General features: G+C 60.5%; 1 protein-coding gene across 1 annotated transcript; it reads left to right on the top strand.

Moving 5' to 3' along the window:
* The first annotated feature begins 40 nt into the window (after positions 1-40).
* On the top strand, positions 41-22,251 carry TEAD3 (TEA domain transcription factor 3). Its single transcript, XM_032410121.1, has 14 exons — positions 41-161; positions 898-1,104; positions 10,121-10,372; positions 12,176-12,240; positions 16,043-16,105; positions 17,159-17,170; positions 17,764-17,901; positions 17,998-18,047; positions 18,631-18,692; positions 19,516-19,619; positions 19,759-19,932; positions 20,137-20,277; positions 20,357-20,509; positions 20,690-22,251. Exons 1-14 carry the CDS (start codon positions 41-43, stop codon positions 20,801-20,803), a joined length of 1,656 nt encoding a protein of 551 aa, XP_032266012.1. The 3' UTR covers positions 20,804-22,251.
* Positions 22,252-23,221: the final 970 nt, after the last annotated feature.

Raw genomic sequence — 23,221 nt, forward strand, 5'->3', positions numbered from 1 at the left:
GGATCGAGGAGTGGGGCGGGCTCGGAAGAGGGGGTAGGTGATGCGGGCGGAAGACCGGGTACACACATCCCCAATAAAGCCGCGTCCCAGACCCGGCAAGCAGTGGTTCTTCAGCGCGTGCCGAGAACGAGGCGGCGGGAGGGGTCCGGAGCGCGGGAGAGGTCCGGAGGGCGGGCCGGAGGCCTGCCTCCCCACCCCCCAACCCCGCTCCCGCCCAGGCCCGGGGCGCTCCCGCGTCCCCTCCCCCGCGCCCAGCGCCGGTCCTACCGAAACTCGGCGGGCTCGTGGTGTCGAGACGCCCCCCGCGGGGGCCCCGGGTCGCGAGGGAGGGCCCGGAGGTCCGGGAAGAGGGGAAAGGGAGAAATTCGAGAAACAAGCCTCTCGGGGAGAACCAGACAAACCGGGTCCGGGCAGGGCGGGCGCAGTCGCCAGGGCGGGGCGGGGTCTGGGGCCCCGGGAGTTGGGGGCGGGCTCTCGGGCGCGAGAGGGCGCTCCGCCTCGGCGGCTCGGGACTGGGGTAGGGACGGGGGGGTGTGGGTAGGGAGCCCCAAGGCCCGTGCGGTCCGGCTCCGCGGGGCTCCTCGTGACGCGGCACCTCGACGGGAGTCCAGCCGGCTAGGCGGGAGCCCCGCCCTCGGGCCCGCCCAGGCCTGAGCCCCAAATTGCGGTGGGGTCCTGGGGAGGTGGAGTAAGGCCCGGCGTGCAGGGAGCGGTTGGGAGCGTGGCACAGGCAGGCGAGGAGGGGAGCGCCTAGGCGCGGGAAGGCCGGGAGCAGCCGCGGGTCGCGAAGCCGCGGGGTGGGCAGCCCGAGCGCCGACTGGGGGCGGCCCCGCGCGGCCCCGCCCCTCCCGGCCGGTGCCCGCCCCCCTGCGCGCCCCGCCCCCTCCTTCCCCTCAGCCCCCACCCCCCGCCCCGGCTCCTCAACACAAACTTTCCGTCCCGCTCGCTCCCTCCTCCGCGCCCGGCGCCTCCCGCTCCAGCCCGGCTCATTCCGCACATTCCGGCCAGCCCCCTCCCCAAGACCCCCCTTCCCCGGCCCCCCTCTCAGCTCTTTCGGGCCCGGCGGAGCGGCCCGGCCGGAGCGCCCCCCCGAGCTCGGACCAGGTAAGCCGGGCGGACTCCGGGAGGAGGCCCTGCTGGGAGAGGTGGTTTGGTTGGCTGGTTCTGGATTGGGGGGGCCCTCGAGGGGGGCTGGGTCCCCGAGCTATTGTCCAGCTTGAGCCTGAGCCCCAGATCTGGGTGCCGGGAAGTTTAGAGGGAAGGGGGGGGGAAAGCTCTCCGGGAAGCCCCGCCCACCCCTCCCACCCCCACCCCCCCGCGACCCGGACGAGTTGGTCGGGGGAGGTCGGGGAGCCGGGAGATTGTCCCCGGTGCCATCGCCTGTCCCAACGTACGCGTTTGGGGTGTCGAGGCAGGGGTCTGGGGGCCGCACGGTTTCGGGGCCCTGCCACCGGGGAGATTCTACCCGGGACTCCCACTCCCGGGCCCCGCCGCCCTTTGGACTCCCGGCTCGCGCTCTCTCGAAGCCGGCCCGGCCCCAGCTCCACGCAGGCCTCGGGCCCGGCCTCCCGGCGCCCAGGCCGGCTCCTGCGCGCGGTGCCTGGGGCTGCGCCGGATTGTGGAGTGTGTCTGGGAGCAGAGCTGCGCGCCCCGGGCGTGTGCCCCCTGAGAGGCAGGGGCTTAAGCTCCTTCCAGTTCTGCCGCCCCTGTTGGGGTGGGGGTTCGGAGTTCCAGACCAGGGCTCTAGGAGCCTGGCTCCAAAGAGGGCTGGCTTTGGGGCCTTATTTTCGCTACACTTCCTTAGAGCCCTTGTTTAGACTTGAGAGGGTTTGAAGGAGGCTTGTCCCCACCACTACCACCACCACTATTGTCTGTCATGCCCTTTACTCCCGCCTGGGGAGGGAGGGCCAGGAGTGCCTGTCTGCATCTGGTTTTCAGCTAGCCAGGCCCCAGGGCAGTGTCACTGAGACCCCACTCTCACCTTTTTGGGAGAGTGGCCCTGTTCCAGGGCTCAGAGATTCTTTCTGGACAAGAGGGAATGAGGCCTTGGGGGAGGGCTTCTCAGGGGGCACCTCCCTCTGTGCTTTCTCTCTCTCCAGGTAGAGGCAGAACCAGGTCAGGCCTGGACTTGTAGTCCAGGAAAGCAGGGGATGGGGGTAGGGACTGGACACAGCTCTAGGGGCTGGAACCCATGGCGGCTCTGTGTATCCTGTCTCCTGTGGCCTGGTTCTGTGTATACATGTTTCACCCCAGTGCAGGGAGCCGGGACATCTCCTTGGCTAGAATGTCAGGGGCAGCCTGGGGCAAAGAGGAAATCCAAAGTCCCCCCAGAGTTGGACATTTAGGGGGATTATGTGCTCCTCCCTTCTAGATTCTTGTAGCTCCTTTTCCAAGACCCTCGCCCAGGAGGGTGTCATTCCAGGACATGGTTCTGCAGTCTTCTGGATCCCTGCTCACCCTGTGGGCAGGGAATGGACAGATGTATGTTCTAGGAACAGGCTGGCTGGTGAGGGTGACTTCAGGGGCCCTGGATGCCCCCTCCTCAGGGAGAGGCTAAGAGCTGATGGGATTCTCAACTACATGATCCTTCCCCCATCCCCCTAGGGAGGGAACAATAATTAATGCTAATTAGTGCACTGGGGCTGGGGACTGGCTCAGTAGGATGGTCAGTGATTGGCAGGACAGAGCTGTGTGTGTGTGTGTGTGTGTGTGTGTGTGTGTGTCCCCATATCTATCTGTCTCTGTGCTCCCACTCTCGCACTCAGGATTGTGGACCCTTTGTATTCTGCCAGTTGAGGCAATGTTAGAACCAGAAGGGGTCATCTCAAAGAGGAGGTCAAGAAATAAGAGATGTGGTCCCAGCTGGGCCTTTAACCACCTGTGTCATCTTGGGCCTCAGTTTCCCTGCTCAGAATAAATGACTTCTCGGGTCCCTTGTCTCTGAGCTCCTTCCGAAGTCTCAGTCTTCTAGTCAGTGGGCCTTCCTCCTTCCGTTATGGACTGTGAACCTAGTGAGGTCTGGAGAGGTGAGTGGGTGATCAGTGATCTAGGGAAGAACGTGAGGACGAACCCGGGGGTGACCGAGGAGTAGGTAAGCCAGGAGAGTGTGGCTGAGAAGGTTGCAGGCCGCAGGCGTCAAGGGACAGGGAAGCCAGGTGGAGCTCGGGGAACTTGCCCTCTGCAGTGGCCCTGGGGTCTGGCAGGGCTGGCCAGGGTGAATTGTGTTGAGAGCTCACGTGGATGGCCTGCCCCTCTGCCTGACTCGCAGACCCCCCAAAGGGCTCAGTGTGGAAGCTGGAAGGGAACCGAAGCTATCAGTCCTGTCCACCTCCTCACTTAGGAAGGGATGAGGAGCGGAGGGGTCCACCCACGGTGAGGAGAGTGGGGAAGGGATCTGGGGTGCCAGACCCCAGGTTGCTGGGGAGCCGTGAGGGCTCTAAATGCTGCAGCTTTCTGTGGTGGTAGCTAGGAGGTCACCGTCTCTTCCCACGTGGGGGCTGCAGAGGCTGTGGGGTCCAGGTCTCCGTGGGCGTCTGGGGCAGCCCTGGAGCCATGGCGGGAGCCTCTGTGGTCAGAGGTCAGCAGATCACACTCAGCCCCATCCTCAAGGCCTTGCCCTGCCCTCACCTCTGTCCTGGTGTTGTGCCAGCCTGGGCTTGTCTGCAGGAGAGGTGCTGCCCCTCAGGGGAGGACCCGAGAGGGGAACGGACTTCGCCTGTCCTCGCAGGGTCCCGCAGGAGGCTGGAGGCCAGAGAATCCCTGTCCCTGCACAGGTCCCCAAAGCCTCAGCCCTTGAGGTTTCCTAGAGTGCTGATTGTTTCCTGTGCTCCCTGCCAGGCCCGAAAGGACAGGAAGTGATAGAGGGAAATGAGAGTGCAACCGTGTGTGACGCTGGACGTGTGTGAGACAGAAACTGAGTGGGACATTCTGCGTGGGTGACACTGCGTGGGGGGCGGTGCGTGTGTCACAGAACCGGCTAAAACCAGTTTGTGTAACTGCATGTGAGGCTGGACTTGCACAGGAGAGCAACTGTGACATGCCCGTGACTTTAGAACACCGGTGTGTGTGACCGATGCTGTATGTACGTGGGAGCCACCATGCGTGACGTCCTCTGGGTGTGTGTGTGTGTGAGTGAGTGAGTGGAAGAAGCTGTACACGTGGTCTGTGTGTGTGAGTGGCCATCGCAGGGGACATGACTTCTGAAAGACCAGGAGCTTGAGGCTGGGTCTGACTCTGAGGGGATCCACGTGCTCTGCGTGTGTGAGGGACACTGCGATTGTTGGACGCTGTGTGTGTCGGAAGCAGAACGGGTGCCACTCTGCGTGACGTACGGTGCTGTGGTGTGACCACACGTGATACCGTGTGTGTGTGTGTGTGTGAACAGCGCACGAGGTGGCCTCGGGTTTGTAGGAACTCTGATGGGCTGCGTGAGCAACTGTACATGACACTGTGTAAAACTAGGACCGTATGTGGCGCGTGTGAGGAGCAAGCGCGGTGACACGCTGCTGAGCAGCTGTGTGAGAAGCCGAGTGGGGAAGCCTGAGCTCCAGGCCCTGCCCAGGCAGCCCCGCACGTCGGGGGACCTGTGGGGTGTGACCCAGCTGCCTCTGTGGGTGGGCACTCTCTGCGGTTGCTGAGACCAGGGGACAGTGTGGGTGGCAGCCATCAGGGCTGGGCCAGGCATGCTCGGGAGACCGTGTGTGACGAATTTGGGGGCCCATGACCCCGATGCCTGGGGCGTCCATGTGGAGGATGGTGTAAAAGATAACCGTTAAAAACAAAGAAGGAAAATACTTAACGCCACTGAATGATGCACTTAAAAATGGTTAAAATGGTAAATTGGATGTAATGTGTGTGTTACCACAATAGAAAGTTGAAGAAGGAACAGGATAGGGACGCAGGTCACCGTGAATGTGTGTGGGACGGTGGCTGGGCAAGGGAGTGTGTGTGTGAGCGAGGAGGGCCACGAGGAAGCCTGGGTGTTTGTAGAGGACACTGTGACTCTCGTAGTCGGGGGGTGGGCGGGGGGTCGGCCGAATGACTGGTGGCAGCTCAGCGGGTGACGCAGAGTACCAGGGGCCGGGGCACAGGCCACTGAGGCAAGACCCTCGGCGCGTCCGTGGACAACTGTGAAACCCACCTAACCAAGTTACCCATTGGCTGCCGCCCCCCACCCCCAAGCTGGACACCAGGCACTTCGCTGGAGCGGGACAAGAGGAGACAGGGGACGCCTGACTGGCTCAGTCGGTGGAGTGTGCGACTCTTGATCTCGGGGTCGTGGGTTCGAGTCCCACATTGGTCACAGAGATTACCAAGTTAAAAAAAAAAAAAAAAAAAGGATGAGACAGGACAGAGTCCTAGAGTAGGGGTGAAGGGAAGTCCCTCTCCTTCTGCGGAGGTTTGAGGGCTCCGAGACTCTACCTCCCACTCTCCTTACACTGGCGGCGGGGGGTGGGTGACAGTGCAGATGAGCTATGGACAGCCTGCCCCCTCTGGTCCCCGGGAAGCCTGTGCCCTGAGTAGTGGGGGTGGGTGGGTGCAGAGAGTCCTGATTCCCAAATTGGAAGCACATTAATAAGCGGGAGAGAGGGGAAGAGGCCTCCCCACCTCCCTCCTAGTGGGCTCTGCAAATTGCTTCCTCCTGTAACAAATCTCTACCCTGCTCCAGGGAGGAGGGTACTCCCTCCCCAGCCTGGCAGGGTGTGGCCGCTTGGCAGGGTCCCTTGGGGGTCCTTATGCTGGAGGCAGACACCATCCCCCTCCTGCCCCCTCTCCAGTCCCAACCGGAGCAGGGCTACTTCTAGGGTGGGAGCCTCTGGCAGCTGGAGAACAGCTGGCCCCGCTGTGGGGGCGGGTGAGAAGGAAGAAGGGAAAGGCAGAGGGGGTGGGGAGGTTCCCTTAGCCCTCATCAGCTGCCCTCCCCATCCTCAGCCCCCTCAGAGGGTCAGCCCAGCCCAGGTTTGGGGGGGGGGGAGATTTGGGATGCAACTGCTGACTTCACTAATCTTCCTGCCTTTTGAGTGGTGTTCTGGCTCCACATGACAGCTCTTCGGGGGCTGTGGTCCCTGCAGGGGTGGGCAGCTGCTGGCCACTAGACCCACGAGGGTCACTGGGCTCAGTTTGTCCTCCCAGTGGGACTGGTACGGAAGGGAGGGTAGCAGGGGGACTTGGGGACGACCCCCACCTGCCTTGACTGGCCTTGTGTGCATCCCCATCCAGGGCAGAGGGCTGGGGGAGCCCAAGCATCAGACCAGTCTCCTCCCGTCCCTTGGAAGGGAGGTGTAGGGCCGGGTGGTCTGGAGGCTGCGGGGCCTGGGGGTGGGGGGCGGGGGCCTAGGGCTTGTGCAGCTGCCCAGTGCTGGCCTCCCATCACCCTCCCATCACCGGAGCTGTCCAGCCAGTTATTCCAGCAGTCTGGCCCCAGGGTGGGGAGTGGGCAGTGAGGGGCCCCTTATCTCCCGCCGGGGCCCCAAAGCCTGCTCACCCAGCCTCCTAGCTCCCATCCCTGCCACCACCCAGAGGCACCTTCTGACCTCAGAAGGCTGAGGGTCCTCAAAGGGGAAGCAGGAATGGCTGGTCAGATGGAGGATGGAGGCAGAGTGGGCTGCAGCGGGGGTGGGCAGCCTGTGGTAATAACGGGCCTCTGTGGAGGGAGATAGGAGGTGGTCTCGAAGAGGCGGAACAGATGGGACAGGAGTGGGGTGTCCTGGACATGGCCCTGTTGTGGCTGACCCCGGCCCCCAGCAGTGGCTTCCCTGACACCCCTTCCTTCTAGGTCTGTCCTGAACTCTGGGCTCTGTTGTCAGCTCATATGCACATACATACTCTCTCTCTCTGTCCCTCTCTCTCTCTATCTCTTGCTCTCTCACCGCGCCCCCCCCCTCCGCCTGACTCTATCTGACTTTATTGATCTTCCCCCTTCCTGCCCCTTTTACCCCCCTCCCTCAGCTGTGTGCCTCCATCTCTCCGGATCTTGGTCTCTGTCTGTCTGGGTCTGTCAGTCATGATTCCTGCCCCAACCGTCTCTGGATCCAACTCTCCCTCTCTCTCTCTCATTCTCGCACTCTCTCTGTTCTGTCGGCCTGCCTCTCTCTGGATCTCTCCTTCTCTGGGTCTCACTCCAAGGTTTTGTGGGGGCTTTGTCTCTTCTTCTCTGGGACTCTCCTGTCTCCCTTGTCTGTTTTCCTATCTGCCTGTCAGGGTCTGTCCCCCTCTCTTCACCCCACCCCAGGCTCCACCCCCTCGCCCCTCACTTGGGTCCTCCTCCGGGCACCCCTCTCGGCGGCAGAGGCTCTGGACAGCGGGGATGACGCCCTCCCCGGCCTGGGGCTGCCCTCTCCCCGGGCACGGCGCCCGAGCCCCGCGATCGCGCAGGCCAGCCGGCAGCTGTCTGAAGAGCCCGCGCCCCCACGCTGGGTCCCCCGTGGTGTGAGGGTCTGAGGAGAAGAGGGTGGGCGCGCACCAGTCTCGGTCGTCCCACAGCAGTAACTGGGAAGACCAGAGCAGCCAGCGCCGACTCCTGAGCGCCACAGTGGGACAGGGACCCCCGCTCAGCCCCCTGCCTGGTGCCGCTGCCCGCGGGCTACGAAGGTTCTCCTCCGGGCACCCGCAGGGCATACCTGCACACGTGGGCTCCTGGGCATGGCTGTGTGGGGCGGCGGGGTCACCTGTGGGCCCCTGTGCTGGTGCCTCTGCCCGCAGGAGTGTTCCTAGAAAGTGAGTCTTGCATGTGCCTACAGGCCAGGGCAAGGGACGGTGGTCCCACTAGTCTCCTTGACTCGTCCTTGCAGCCGCCCCCTGGGCTCCCCTCCCCCTCCCCAGCTGCCAGCGGTCCCAGCCTGGGGCCGCCGCCCCGCCCCCCCAGTCTGTCCCAGCTCCCAAGCACTGCTGCGTTCGCCATATTTGGCCACAGTGCTCCTGCGGGGGGCGGGGCGGGGCTGACATCACCCCGAGAAGGGGGGGGCCACCGCCTGGAAGAGGGGAGGCGGGCAGGGACTTGGGGGAGGCCGGGAAGTTGCTTTGAAAAGTCTGGGGCTGCCAGGGCCCCCCATGTGCCAGGCCCCTGCTGCTCTGAGGGAGGCCTCAGGAAAGGATTGGGGGGGGACATGGGTTGAGGACTCTGTTGGGAGGGGTCTTAGAGCACCGTAGCCCCTCTTCTGCCTCCCCTCTGACAGTCTGGGGCAGTGTCAGTTCTCGGGGGAGGCCCTGCATCTCAACTACCTCAATATGGGAGCCACTGGGCCCCCAGAGTCTCTGCCCCCTCACATCTGTATTCCAAGAACTTGGCCTCAGGAGTTGAGGAGGGGATGGGGCTACAGCTTCCTGGCGGGGAGAGTGGGCTGGGAGTAGAGGAGTGTGGCCCCTTTTCCCTGGTCAGGAGCGCGGCTTCCCCTCGCCTGGGCTGCCCTCTGGTGTGGAGAGCTATTCTTCGTGGTCTCGGAGGCCTCAGGGCGAGGGCGACAGCCCTGTGGGGGTCCTTGAAGCTGCTCCAGCCACTTGGGCTTGAGGGGAGGCCCCTGGGCTGGACCCCCACTGGGCGGGCTCAGGGTAGTTGCCCTGACAGCTGGGCCTCCTTTCTCGCTCCAGGCGGTGAGGCTTCTCAGCTTCATCCCCTGGGTTAGGAGACTGAAGCCAGGTTGCCAGGCTCTGAACCCGGCTCTAGCCCTTCCGAGCTGTGTGTCTGGCAAGTTGCTTAACCTCTCTGTTCTCTGGTTTCCTCATCTATAAAGTGAGACTAATAATAGTCTCTACCGCATAGGTTATTGTGAGGATTAAATGAGTCAACGTGTACAAAATCCCAGAACAGGGCCTGCCGTATGGCAGGTGCTCTCTTTAGAGTAATAGCCTTAACTCTGTTTCCATCTGACGTTTGGGCCCCCTCGGCCCTCCGCATCCCATGCCACTAGCGACCCTCTTCAAGCCTCCCCAGACAAACAGGTGGCCCCACACAGAGGGCCCCTACCCATTTGGCAGGGCCTGGAATTCTTGTCTGAGGGCAAAGAATTCCCTTCCCCAGCTTCAGAGGGGTCTCCCACCCCCTCCACCCTACCTGCCCCCTACCCCACCCCAGCTTTCCCTGCAGACCGCAGCAAAGTCTCTGGATCTAGCCATCTTGGGCTCCGAGGCTCCCTGGACATTGGGCATGCAGAGTCTGAAGCTGAAGGGGGTTGGGGATGAGCCTTGGAGCTGTGTGTGTTGGGGGGACTGCCGGGTGTGGTCTCAGTTAATACCCCAGCCTGGCGTGTGCAGGGAACTCAGAGTTTACAGAGTCCTGGCCCATCTGCGATGTGGGCCAGGGCAGGGGCAGGCGTGTGGGTGGTTTACGGGCCGCTGTGGGGCCGGGAGGTGCAGGAACAGGAAGTGGGATGGAGGAGCCGGTGGGGTTGAGCAAGGCTGTGGGCCAGGCACCTTCTCAGCTGCTCCCTTGCCAACCAGCATGGCTCCCTCCTTGCGATTCTTGGGGCGGTCCCTGCCCCATGTTTAGGTTCTTTGGCCGCGCTCCTGGGAGTTATCTTTTAGGGAAGTCAAAACCACACCCTTCCTAGGTCCAGGGCCCTTTCCCTCCCACAGCGGGTCTTCAGCAGGGTTGCGCTGAGGCTGGGGGGAGAACGAGGAGGGTGAGGGTCCCCAGTAGGGGGCTGCCGATGGCAGGAGGAAGAGCTGCAGAGACACCCAGCAGGCCCCCTCCTCTTCTCATCGCCGCACGACTGCGAGCCTCAGTGTCCCATCTGAATAATGGGTATCACTCCTCGCCCTCCTTGCCTTAGTTTTGAGGATTAAGTGAGTATGAACATGCTTTTCGCCCACAAAAGTGCCTTGTAGATATGAGGTGTTATTGTTGTTACTGATCACCACCGGTCCTATGTCTTGAGTGTTATGAGCCAGGCATTGTGGTTGGTCCTTTGTCGTGATCTCATTTAATTTTAACCCTCACGACCTCAAGGAGACCTTTTCCCTCATCTTTTGGGACCGAAGCTCAGAGAGGTGAGGTAGCTCGTTTAAGGCTGCACAGCACTGAGTAAGTATACCCCCTCCTCCCCCCCCAGCCCCTGCCCCCTGGTGGGAGACGGCTCCGGTCTAGGAGAGCCCTGGCCCTAACCCGTCTGTGCCTGCCCCGCAGGCCCCGGCTGCCCAGTGGGCTCAGGCCCAGAGCCCAGAGCAACCAGCACGATAGCGTCCAGCAGCTGGAATGCCAGCAGCAGCCCCGGGGAGGCCCGGGAGGACGGGCCCGAGGGCCTGGACAAGGGGCTGGACAACGACGCAGAGGGCGTGTGGAGCCCCGACATCGAGCAGAGCTTCCAGGAGGCCCTGGCCATCTACCCACCCTGCGGCCGCCGCAAGATCATCCTGTCAGACGAGGGCAAGATGTACGGTGCGTGTGGGGAGACACGGGGACACTGGATGGACTGGGGGAGGCGGCCTGGCCCTCCCGGGCCCCGCCCCCCGCTCTCTGCCCCCTCACCCAACCGGTTTGGCGAAGTGCTGCGAGCCCGCCAGCCCGCCACGGGCGAGTCTGGGCGTGTGAGCCTGTGTGTCTGGATCCTCCTCATAAACAAGCCAGGCTTGCCCCCTCCACCAGATTGGGGCCCACACCTCGACACCCCCATCTGCTCCTCCTCTCCCCCGCCGCTGGCCTGCGGGTTTCAGGGTGACTCAGTGGACACAGGAAACTGGGTCAGTGCCGGGTGCTCCAGGCCAGGCCTGGGAGAGGGTCCCCCCACATGTGGGGAAGCCTGAGGGGTGAGACCTGGGGTGTCCTACTGGCGAGTTCCGTCCAGTGCATGGGTATGGGGGGGGGAGGCCGCGCTGTCACAAGGGCCTGTGTTAGGAAGAGGGCTGGAGAGACATGGGGACTCCTTCATTCCTCAGACCCTTCAACCCCCACCCCCCGCCAAGTCTCTCCTGCTCTCCTGGCCCGCTCTCTGCCACCTTGCTCATCTCCTGCCCCCAGAAGGGAGTGTCCCCCTCTTGTCCAGCCCTGAGAGGGCTCTCCCAGAGCTGCATTTTTGGGATAACTCAACCCTTCTGGGCCTGGCTCCTTTCCAGCTCCCTCCAACCCTCCCTGACAGCCTATGGCTGAGTGAGGCAGGCCCTCGGCCCGTCCCATCCCGGCGGCCAGTACCATGGCGGGGTGCGGGAAGGAGACAGCTGGGCCAAGTGGTAAGGGCTGCCGTGTCCCCTGTCCCCAGCCACTGTGCCACGCCCACCCCTCGACCCGGAGCCCCCTCACGCACGGGGCAGGCAGATGTCCCAGGGTGCTTCCCCCACGGCTACCTCCCAGATGGCCGGGGCAGCCCCACAGGGTATGTTTAGACAGGGCGGAGGGAGTGGGGTGGAGAGGGGCAGGCAGGAAGGGAGGAGCAGTGGGGCTGGTTCTGTCATGGAAGAGGAATCCGGAGAATGTGGCCCTTCTGGGGAGGTTGTGGGGTTGTGGGGCTGGGGGCCTGGACTGGGGGGATGAAAGGTATTGGCTCAGCATCTGTCAGCATCTCACAGGGCAGGAGAGACACTGGTAACCTGGGACATGGGGGTGACAGGCTCAGGGACACAGTGATGGGCTTGAGGACATCCCAGCACAGGCCGTCCGTGTGGGGGGTGTGCTGGAGACCACTGGGTCCTTCCTGCCCATTTCGCCAGAGAAGGAGGGGACTTGTCCAGGGTCTCCCCTTATGGCAAGGACAGCTAGGATAGGAAGCCACCTTCCAGACTCCCATGGGGACGTGTGCGGGGCCGGGTGCCACCCGCGGCAGGCCTCGCTCACACACGAATACTTACACTTAAAGATTTGGAACAGGCGTCATGCATGGGGAGGAAGGAGGTGCTGCCAGGGCTAGGAGTGGGGCTAGGAGTGGGGTAGGGGTGAGCGGTCCAGCTGCCCTGCTGCCCCGTGGCCACCCCTGCCCCCGTCTGTGTGCAGGGAAACCTGGTGGGCCCCCGACCTTGTCCCCTCCCACCCTGCTGCCCCCTACTCACACCTCCCCCAACCAGCAAGCCCCCGGGTCCTGGGACTCCCCGCCACCCCTTGCCTGCCTGCGTGTGCCCCTTGGGGTGAAGAGGGGGCAGAAGAGCAGGGTTGGGGGAGAGGCCTGTATGTTTCGCAGCGGGGGGTGGGGGGTCTGCAGCCACCAGCTGCCCCCCTTGGCCAACTCTTCACCCTTCTCTCACCCCACTCCAGGTCGAAATGAGTTGATTGCACGCTACATTAAATTGAGGACCGGGAAGACTCGGACAAGAAAACAGGTGGGGAGAGGATGCGTGCTCCGTGCCGTCTGCCCACGCGCGCGTTCTCCCTCAGCTGCCCCCTTCAGCCCCTCCCTGTCCCCCTTCCTCTCCCGAGGGACCGCACGCTCCCCGGGCTGCTCTTCCCGCGGTCGTAGAGAAAGGGGCACTGCCCTTTGCGACCAGCCACCACCCCGCCCGGGGCCTTGGGTTCAGTGACCAGAGATGAGCCCCATGGGGCAGCTGCAGCCTGGTGTGGTCACGGCCCGGAGTGGCGCCCCGACCAGCCGGTGGCAATGACCCACGAGGGCAGAGCAGGGCGGCGTGGCCCAGCCGAGGGTGAGTGTGTGCTGTCAGCCAGGGGTTGAAGCTGGACCCGGCAGGGCAAGGGGGGAAGGGGCTGCCAAGCCTTTCTGGAGGAGATAACACCCAAGATGCGTTTTTAGGGAGGAATTCGGGGTTTAGCCCGGCAGGGAAAAGGGGAGAAGTTCTTGAGGAAGTCGGATATACATAGAATCCCCGGGAACCCACACGGGGCTTACGTTCTATGAATCCGTGTATTCCTCACAGCAACTTCGGGAGGTAGGTCTAATAATTATCTCCATCTTCCAGATGAAAACATGGAGGCAGGGGGAAGTTAAGTAACTTCCTCAAGGTCACTCGGCTGCTAGGTGGTGGATCCAGGATTGAACCCACTGGGCAGGAAAGAGCCATCTGTCAGCAGTGTGGGGGGGTGGAGAGAGGGGTGGGAAGAGCTGAGGACAGGGAGAGAGGTTGGCCGGAGGCCTGAGGGACAGGTTTCCCCTCGGGGCAGCTGGGTGCCATGGAAGGGACTAGAACAGGGAGTGGCGGGTGGCATCTGTCGAGGAATGTTGGCCCTGGAGCAGCTGGGCCATGGATGAGGGAGGGCCGGGCAGAGGCAGGGACGGAGGTCCCCAGCGGCAGTGGGGGCATGGAGAGATGACTGGGTGGCTTCCCGTCCCGGGAGGGAACCCAGAAAGGGGGCTGGTTGGGGTGGCTGACGTGCAGGGTGCCCCAGAGAGAGGCAGGCTGGGCGCAGAGACCGGAGGACTGGAAGCCGCCTCTGATCCTCGGCTCTCCCAGCCTCCCTGTCTGCTGGGGTTTGGACCTTGCACCCACCTCCCCAGATCCCCATGTGTGCGGATGACAGAGGCGCCGTGCCCCATTCCGCCGTCTCAGAGGCAGGTTCCGAGTCCACCCCCTCTGTGGGAGCAGGAGCCTCCCCCATTTGCTCAGGCATTTATGAACCTCTCTCCCGGGGCCAGTTTATGTGGGACAGGTTTATTCAGTGAGCGAATTCTATTTATTTACTTGTTTGTTGGACAGAGAGAGAGAGAGAGAGAGAGAGCGGGAACACAAGCAGGGGGAGTGGGAGAGGGAGAAGCAGGCTTCCCGCGGAGCAGGGAGCCCGATGTGGGGCTCGATCCCAGGACCCTGGGACCATGACCTGAGCCGAAGGCCGACGCTTAACGACTGAGCCGCCCAGGCGCCCCGCAGTGAGCGAATTCTTGAGCTACGACTGTGTGCTAGGCACTGGGGCTACCCAGGGGAACCCCACAGACAGGGGCCCTGTTCCCTGGCGCCTGGGACTGTAGGAGGAGGGCTGATGAATCAAAACCCCAGGTACAAATACCCTCACCCCTACTTGTGGGCAAGGGGTGCTTTGCCCCCCAGCTTCTGGTCCTCGGCCATTAAATTAGCTAAGCACTATAGAAGAATGTACCACTGCTATTGTGATTATTACTACGTCTTAATAAGCAGAAAGCCAGGGCGCCCAGCCGGCTCAGTTGGTAAAGTGGACGACTCTTGATCTAAGGGTCGTGAGTTTGAGCCCCACATTGGGTGTAGAGCTTACTTAAAAAAATAAAGCCTTAAGAAAAATTAGGTAGGTAGGTAGGTAGGTAAGACAAGATAGACCCATCCTATGTTTGTGAGGGCAAAGCATGTCTTTATGTGTTGCAAAGAGCAACCAGATGACAGGCAAGGGTTTCTATTTTACTTTTGGTTAAAAAAAATGCAGTGTTAGGGGTTTTACAGATACGTACAGCAATAATAGCAAGTGTGATGCCTCCGTACTGGAAAAACAGCTCAATATTACATTAGGATTAAGTCCCATGTGACTTTCAGCTGTCACAGACTTGACCATTTGGCAGTGGTCCTCTGTGCTAAGGGTCAGAAGAATCCTGGGAGCGTAGCTTGGTGGTGGAGCAAGTAGGCTCGGGAGTCAGGCCACCTAGGTTCAAATCCCAGCTCCAGCCCCCAGCTGTGTGACCTTGGATAAACTGCTTAACTTCTCTGTGTGCTGGTTTCATCATCTGTAACTTGGGGGATAATGTTAGTACTAACTTCTTAGTAAGGGTCAGAGGAGGTACATGTAAAATCATAGCTACTCAATAAATGTCACTGCTTGTCATGATATGCAGTGATGGGTAATCTTGCTGGACAGACGTCTGATTCTGGTGCCTGATGAGACGGTATGGGGCACATCCACCTGGGTCCTAACCAACTAGCAGGGGGCCCCGGGGCATCACATACACAGTAACTTTCGGTCTATGATTAAAAAGAAAAAGAAACTGTGTGGGGATAAAAACAACTTGCAAAGAAAGCCCACAGCCATTGTGGATCATGAGTGTGAAGCAGCCTCGGGGAACCATGTGTCCCCTCCTGTTTTGTGGGGAAAATATGGACATTTAGGTTCTCTGAGGCTTAAGGGTCAGACCTTTGACAATGTGCTGGAGAAGAACTGCTATTAAGAGCACCTACCGTGTGTGTGTGTGTGTGTGTGTGTGTGTGTGTCCTGCCATATATTAGTCAAGGCATGTTGGGGGAAGAAGCTGAATGAGCAGAACAGGAACAGGGCCAGGCCTGGTCTGATAGGCTGGCAAGCTATTGGGGTGACACGAGGACTCAGGCAGTGGTGCGGGGAGCGCTTTCGTAGCGGACATGGCCCCGATGTATGCTCTGATGGCCAGCACGAGCATTATGGCCATTGGTGATGCCAATCAGAGAAAAGTGTCTCTGGCGCCTGGCTGGCTCAGTCGCTAGAGCATGCGACTCTCTCTTTTTTTTTTTTTTTAAGATTTTATTTATTTATTTGACACAGAGAGACAGAGAGAGAGGTAGTGAGAGCAAGAGCACAAGCAAGGGGAGCGGCAGACAGAGGGAGAGGGAGAAGCAGGCTCTCTGCTGAGCAAGGAGCCCGATGCAGGACTCGATCCCAGGGGCCTGAGATCATGACCTGAGCTGAAGGCAGACGCTTAAGCCACCCAGGCGCCCCGAGCATGCGACTCTTAATCTCGGGGTTGTGAGTTCGAGCCCCACATTAGGTGTAGAGATTACTTGAATAAATAAAGAAATCTTAAAAAAAAAAAAAAAAGACAAGAAAACGGTGTCTCTTCTGAGGATATCAGTGAGGGAAAAGTCACCCATTTTGGAAAAATAAAAAGATACCCTTCCTCTGGGTTAGAAGCAGCCCAGTACCAGGGCACATAACTTGAGCAGCAGAGCTTGGGCTGGATTTTAGCCCTTACCAGGTTAGATCCTCTTGTGCAGTGAACAACCTATACAACTGTACATGGTAGTACCAAAGGCTACTGTAGGCTCTTGATCAAAATAGGCCAAGAAGAGAGCAGAGAATTGGCAGGGCTCAGGGGTGTCTGTTCACAAGGGCCCCCTAGTTCCCCCTTGCTTCCATTTGTTCCCAGAGACGAGGGCTGGGATGCTCCTTGCCCATGGCCACCCCATGCTGTGCCTCCTCACTGTCTGTGTTTTCCTCTCTGGCGGGGCGCGGGGCGGCCCCTAGGTGTCCAGCCACATACAGGTTCTAGCTCGGAAGAAGGTGCGGGAGTACCAGGTTGGCATCAAGGTACGTTGGGCGCCTGACTAGGGCCTCCAGTCCCTCCTCGGCGCCTCCACCGCTCTCTGCACGGCTCAGGCCTCTGCCGCGGCCACCTCTCTGGCCCCACTGTGCCTCTTTTCTGGCTGAAGCTCTGTTCTTGCCTCTTCTGCCCTTTCTGCTCTTTTTCTCTCTTTCTCTCTCTTTCTACAGGTCTCTAGCCACTTGCAGGTTCTAGCCAGGCGGAAATCTCGAGAGATTCAGTCCAAGCTGAAGGTAGGGAGTCCCCTGCCACTTGGCCTGGCCCTGCTGTTTTCTGAGCGCAGGGCAGAGAGGTGGCTGAAGGGCTGTGGTGGGGTGGAGGGTGTCTCAAACACAAAGAACAGCATGAAGCCCAAAGGCCACTTCGGGCTACAGCGGGCCACAGCCCCTGTAGACTAAGCAGAAGCCCAGGGGGACAGCCAGCCCTACAGTGAGGGAGAGGAAGACCATCTGGGGGCCACTAGGGCCCACCTCTCTTCTTCTTCCTTTTCCTTTTTCTCCTTCCTCCTGATTGCTGCTTGTTAATTGCACGGGGCCTTCAGGTGGGCAGGGAGGAGACACGGGCGCATCGGCTGGCAGAGTTATGGTGGTGGGCCTGGCTGTCCCTTGCACTGGATGCCCAATCCTGGCTGCTCTGTAGCTGAGGCTCTCAGAGCATGGGGCTCAGGGCCCCTGTAGGCCGTGTTTTCTACCTGCTTCCCGGCTGCGCAGCAGACTGGGCCTCCCGCTCCAGGCCCCCATGCCTATATCACAGCTCCAGAGGACGCGGACAGACCCCAGGGGCGACAGCATGGTCCACCATCTAGGTCTCCAGCCTGCCCTCCCTCATCCTGCCCTTTGCAGGGCACCCCCAGCTAGCAAGCCCTCCCCCTGGGTAGCAGTGGGGTTGGGGGAGGGTCCACAGCTGCCTCTGAGCTCCCCTGGGTTCCTCAGACCTGAAAGCCAGGTGGCCACTGAATGGAGGGGGGTGAGAGGGCATGTCCCCACCCTGCATCGACCTCACGTGTGCCTCTTCTAATCTACCTTCCCTCTCCTTCACAGGCCATGAACCTGGTAAGTAGCCTGCCCTTCCCTCCCCTGGGGGACGATGTGGGAGGGGGAGAACATCTAACACAGGATTTCCAAATTATGAATTGTGAAATTAATTTAATAGGTTGGCAACTGACATTGTTTAAAAATGAGATGTAGTGGTTCTCAAACTTTAGCATGCGTCAGAATCGCCGGGAGGGCTGGTGAAGACAGATTTCTGCGCTTCACCCCCAGAGTTTCTGAATCAGTAGGTCTGGGCTGGGGCCCGAGACTTTGCATTTCTAACAAGCTTCCAGTGATGCTGGTGCCATTGGTCTACGGACCATACTTTGAGAACCACTGATGAAACAGACTAGGAAATAGGAGAGCACATGCCACACAACATAAGGGGAAGTGCTCAGGTATATACTGGGTTATGGAATAAAATAAAATAATTTCTTACCGTGCACTGGACCCAGAGGAGTGAGGTCCTCTTAGGAGACAGGCCCAGGCAGGGGCTGAGACTCTCCCGAGCCCACACAACAGAGCCCTGAGGGCCTGGAGGGGCCCCGAGGTGAGGCAAGCCCCGGCCCGGTCTCTGACCTGGCCCGTCCCCACGCGGCCTCTCCCCTCCCCAGGACCAGGTCTCCAAGGACAAAGCCCTCCAAAGCATGGCATCCATGTCGTCCGCCCAGATCGTCTCCGCCAGCGTCCTACAGAACAAGTTCAGCCCGCCCTCCCCTCTGCCCCAAGGCGTTTTCTCCACTTCCTCACGGGTATGGGGGGGCTGAGGTGAGGGAGTGCCTTCGGGGCTGGGCGGTGGCGGGGTGGTGGATGCTGAGGGGCCGCCGGGCTTTGTCCCCTCCCTGCAGTTCTGGAGCAGCCCCCCTCTCCTGGGACAGCAGCCTGGACCCTCTCAGGAGTGAGTATCGAGGTCCAGCCCTCTCCCACCCTGGGCCCTGGCGGCCGCTGGGACTCCCCCTATGAGCCGGGTGCCAGCAACAGCTGAGCCAAGTTTTAATTCAGAAATAGAGGATGGAGAGCACCAGTAAGAGCCGTGCGTCTGTCTTTCCATTCACGTGTTTGTTCATTCATCAGCCTCCTCATCCCACTTGTCCGTCCGGCCACCCTTCGGTTACTTCTCCCTCCGTCGCTGTCGGTGGGTCTCCGAGTCAGCACGTGGGGGAGTCGAGGCTGCTCGGTTCCCTGGGTCCTGAGAGGGCTTGCATCCGCAGACACACCCTCAGTTTAATGAGCAGCTCTCAGGGTGGGGTTGAAAGGCCACATTAAGCGTGCACCGCAGTTGTGAGATGCAGCAGGGTTTCATAAAAGCTCAAATGTGGAGAAAACCCAAAGCGGGTGAGTTAGCTTGCCGGCGTGCATTTCTGGGCCTTTGCAGAAAGGTGGGGTGGCTCCGAGACCAGATGACACTCCCAGGTGACGGGACCAGGTGGAAGGTGGGGCTGGGGGGTGACCCTCTAACCAGGCTGTGCTCCTGTCCGCAGCATCAAGCCCTTTGCACAGCCAGCCTACCCCATCCAGCCGCCCCTGCCGCCCACGCTCAGCAGTAAGTGCCCCACACGAGACCGCCGCCACCGCCCCTCCGCCCCTCCGCCCCTCCACACCTGCACCACTGCTCAGAAGAGCGGGCGCCCAAGGCTGTGCCTGTGTTTGGGAGGGAGAAGTGTGTGGCATCTGTAGGGGATTGGGAAGGCCGCGAACAGGCCCCTTACCTTTCAGTGTTGTACACACCAATGAAGATACTACATTGCTATATATTTGTAAAATTCGTCTATGGAAATACACCAAAGGGCGCCTGGGTGGCTCAGTTGGTTAAGCGACTGCCTTCGGCTCAGGTCCTGATTCTGGAGTCCTGGGATCGAGTCCTGCATCAGGCTCCCTGCTCAGCAGGGAGTCTGCTTCTCCCTCTGACCCTCCCCCCTCTCATGCTCTTTCTCTCTATCTCATTCTCTCTCTCAAATAAATAAATAAAATCTTAAAAAAAAAAAAAAGAAATACACCAAAATCTTAACAGAGTATCACTCTGTCTAGGTATTGGGATTCGGGATAATTATTATTTTTCCCTTTTTACTCATCTGCATTTTCTGTTTGGACACACATTAATAGTGACATATAAACCACCACCCCCCATGTATGCTACTGGGCCCACCGTGCACAGTTGTGCAGGTTGCACACTGTACAAGGAGGTGTGGCAGAGGGCTCAAAATCCAGCCTGTGTTCCTCCCCGAAAGGGGCGCCATTTTCTAGTTTGCCCAGTGGCTCCGTGCAGCTGGGGGGCAGCTCCGTACGTAAGCATGCGCACACGCCCATGCAGATGAGGGTCCATCTCGCCCTCCCAGGTTACGAGCCCCTGACCCCGCTCCCCCCAGCTGCTGCCTCTGTGCCCGTGTGGCAGGACCGCACCATCGCCTCCTCCCGGCTGCGGCTCCTCGAGTATTCGGCCTTCATGGAGGTGCAGCGAGACCCTGACACGGTAACGTGCCTGGCGGTGGGGGTGAGGGTTTGCGCGAGCCTGTGGTTCAGGGCCGCGGCTCAGGGGCCTGGGCGTGGGAAGCCCCGGGGCAGTCGAGTCCTGAGTGCTCCCCTGACCCCGTACTGGGCCCTCCCCACAGTACAGCAAACACCTATTTGTGCACATCGGCCAGACGAACCCTGCCTTCTCAGACCCGCCGCTGGAGGCCGTCGACGTGCGTCAGATCTACGATAAGTTCCCTGAGAAGAAGGGTGGACTGAAGGAACTCTATGAGAAGGGGCCCCCGAACGCCTTCTTCCTTGTCAAGTTCTGGGTGAGCTGCCCTCTGTGCTCCCGACAACCCCATCCCCAGCATGCAAAGCGCACCTGGGCCCACCCCGCCCACCGGGGACCCTGTGGCCCGTGGGCAGGGTGCTAGGGATGGGTCCTGGGGCTAAACACGGTCGTGGCGCGGCGGGAAGCCTCCCCCTGGCCTCTGCCTGCACCTGACGCCACCCCGGCTCACCCCCCGCTCCAGGCCGACCTCAACAGCACCATCCAGGAGGGCCCCGGAGCCTTCTACGGGGTCAGCTCTCAGTACAGCTCGGCAGATAGCATGACCATCAGCGTCTCCACCAAGGTGTGCTCCTTTGGCAAGCAGGTGGTGGAGAAGGTAGAGGTGAGTGGGGGCCCAGGGTGGCACGGAGGGGCCGGGAGCAGGCACGTGGGGGTGACACCTTCCCCGCGGCTGTGCGCAGACAGAGTACGCCAGGCTGGAGAACGGGCGCTTCGTGTACCGCATCCACCGCTCCCCCATGTGCGAGTACATGATCAACTTCATCCACAAGCTGAAGCACCTGCCGGAGAAGTACATGATGAACAGCGTCCTGGAGAACTTCACCATCCTGCAGGTGGGGGGGGGCAGCAGGGCGCGTGGGGGGCACGGGGCCTCAAAGTGGGGGTGGCCAGCCCCATGGCTCAGGTGAGGAGACTGCTGTCCAGAAAGAAGAAGGGTCTTCTCAGCCCCTGCCCCCCGCCCCCCCGTGGCCCTGTGCCACCTAACCCCTTGCATCCTCCTACCTGGCCCCCAGGTGGTCACGAGCCGGGACTCCCAGGAGACCCTGCTTGTCATTGCTTTCGTCTTTGAAGTCTCCACCAGCGAGCACGGGGCCCAGCACCATGTCTACAAGCTCGTCAAAGACTAGGCCACCGTCGGCCCCCAGCACCAGGATCCAGGACAAGCATCTTTTCCACACACCTGCCTGGCCCCTCCCCTCCCCCCCGGAGGTCTGGATTGAGGACTCACCCGCCTGCCAGGCCTCAGGCCCAGGACCCAGGAGGCCTCCCCACCTACCCCCAGCACACACACTCCCTGCCACTGTTCTGCGCTTTAATTGTGGGAGAAGAGAGGAGGGCTCCGTGGTGGGGCAGCCTGCCCCGGACGCTGAACCATCACCCAGCTCTGCCCAACCTCCAGTGAGCGGATCCGACCCCTTCAGGCTCAGGCATGTGTGGCCAGCAGGGGAGGGTAGAATGGAGATCGAGGAGGTGAGAGTGCAGAGGCCCCAGGAAGGAGAGTGTCGAGTTGGGGTTAGGGTGAGAAGAAGAGAGAGGGGCCCCCACTTTCTTGCACCTGTGGTGTGCCGGGCCTGGTGCCGTTCTCAGACCGGGCAAGGCAAGCGTGGGTCTTGGTGTCTCATGATGGGCTGAAACTCCGAGAAGTCGAGGGACCCAGCTAGGGGGGCGGAGTTGGAATTCTCATCCGGGGCTGTCTGTCCCCAGAGCCCAGGTATACACTGCCTCCCTGGAGTGGGGGGCCAGCCGCAGGGGGTGGGAGAGACGGTCTGTACTGGGGGCTGGGGCCAGCCAGGTTGGGGGCCTCCTCCCAGGGGAGCAGCTGCTTCTGACCAGGCAGGAAAAGAGGAGCAGCAGGTGCTTGGCACCTGTTAGGTGCCCTCCGTCAGCCCACAGTGCAGCCAGGGCCTCGGGAGCCCCTGTGCCGACCTCCTCCAAGCTGCTCCGGCCCACATCCGGGGCCTGAGCCCCTCAGCACCTTCCTGATAGGAGAAGGCCCCCAGGGGCAAGCTCCAAAATAGCTTGGAGGGTCAAGTAGGAAGATGGGATTCCCAGCCTCTGGGCAGACCAGTGTCCCAGGGACAAGGGGTATCAGAAGGATTTGATGTTTTCAAATGCCCAAGACTTGGGTTTGGTGAGCCCTCGGTGGGCACCAGTCCCTTACGTTTCTCTCCACCTCCGGTCTCCCAGGCCTGGAGTAGCAGCTCCCCAGAGCCAGTTCTGGGACTGAAGGTTCACCCTTCCCCTGCTGCTCCTCCCCAACAGCCAGAGCCCTCAGCCAGCTTGGCCTGTCTACCAGCCGCCTCTGGGCATTGACGAGTTTCATATGAAGTACTGTGCCCCTTCCCTTCCTTACACCGCCCGCCCCTGAGCTTCCTGAAGGTCCTCACAGTTTGCATATTGCTCAGGCCACTTCCAAACCCAACATAGGTTTTATAATGTATATTATATTTTTTTGTGTATTTTTTAAATCCAGCTGTGATGGGTTATATCATAAACGTGGCGCGGGGCTGGGGCAGGGGTCCTCAAGGCCCGGCTCCTGCTCCAAAAAAAAAAGAAAGAAAAAAAAAAATTAAAGTTATTTGTTTGTGGGTTAGTTGTGTGACTAGCGTGTGGCAGACCTCTCTGGGCTGGATTAGCTTCGTGTGGGTGCTCCCACTAGGTTAGGTCCTGATGTGTCACCCCACCCTCCCCCATCTCTGCTGGGGGCCCCACACCATACCCACACTCAAAATAGGTATGATTCAAAGATCCCATAAAAGCTTTGCACACTCCCTTTCTCTGACCCCTTCCTGCCGTGAGTTGAGTGCTGAAATGTGCCCAGTGCTGGCCTAGGTTCAGTTAAATTGTCTCTTTGAAGTGACTTGCCCAAGGTCACACAACTACTGACATGGAGCCCCTGCTAACTCCCCAGTCTTCATGATGGCTGCTACTGGTTCTCACTGTCCTATCCTCACTTGAGAGCAGAGAAGAGAGCCTCAAGAAGGATGAGTGTTCTCCCAAGGGGATGGCTGCTAGGAGGGGAAGCCAGATCCCAACCTGTTCTTGTCTGCCTGGGAGAGCCCTGCTCTCCTCTCTGAGCCGGCTTGTGCACATACCACAGGGACCACAGAAGGGGGAGGAGGAGGGGACATGCGTTGTTTGTCTGAAGTTCAGATTTAAATGAGCGTCCTGTATTTTCATTTGCTACATCTGGCAACCCTACTCTAGAATCTACTGTCTTCTAGATCATTGATCCAAGTTTACAGACGGGGAGACAGACTGAAGTTAAATGTTCTCTTCACTGAGCCGGTCACTGGCTACACCAAGATTTGAATCTGGTCAGCCCGACTCCCAAGTCCATGCACATGGTCGACTATTTAAATCATCTGATAGCCTTTTGTCTTAGTCCACAACATTGGATGGACCCCAGGCTGTCACTTGCAGGATGGGGACGGTGCCTGGAGCCCCAGGCAGGTAGGTGGGGGTCCTGGGTCAGAAAGTGGTTTATGAAGGACCCCCCGTGTGCCAGGCCTAAGGCTGGATGCAAAATCCAATCTCTGGGCTAA

This window comes from Phoca vitulina, unplaced genomic scaffold (assembly GCF_004348235.1).
Source record: "Phoca vitulina isolate PV1807 unplaced genomic scaffold, GSC_HSeal_1.0 scaffold11, whole genome shotgun sequence".
Taxonomy (NCBI): Eukaryota; Metazoa; Chordata; class Mammalia; order Carnivora; family Phocidae; genus Phoca; species Phoca vitulina.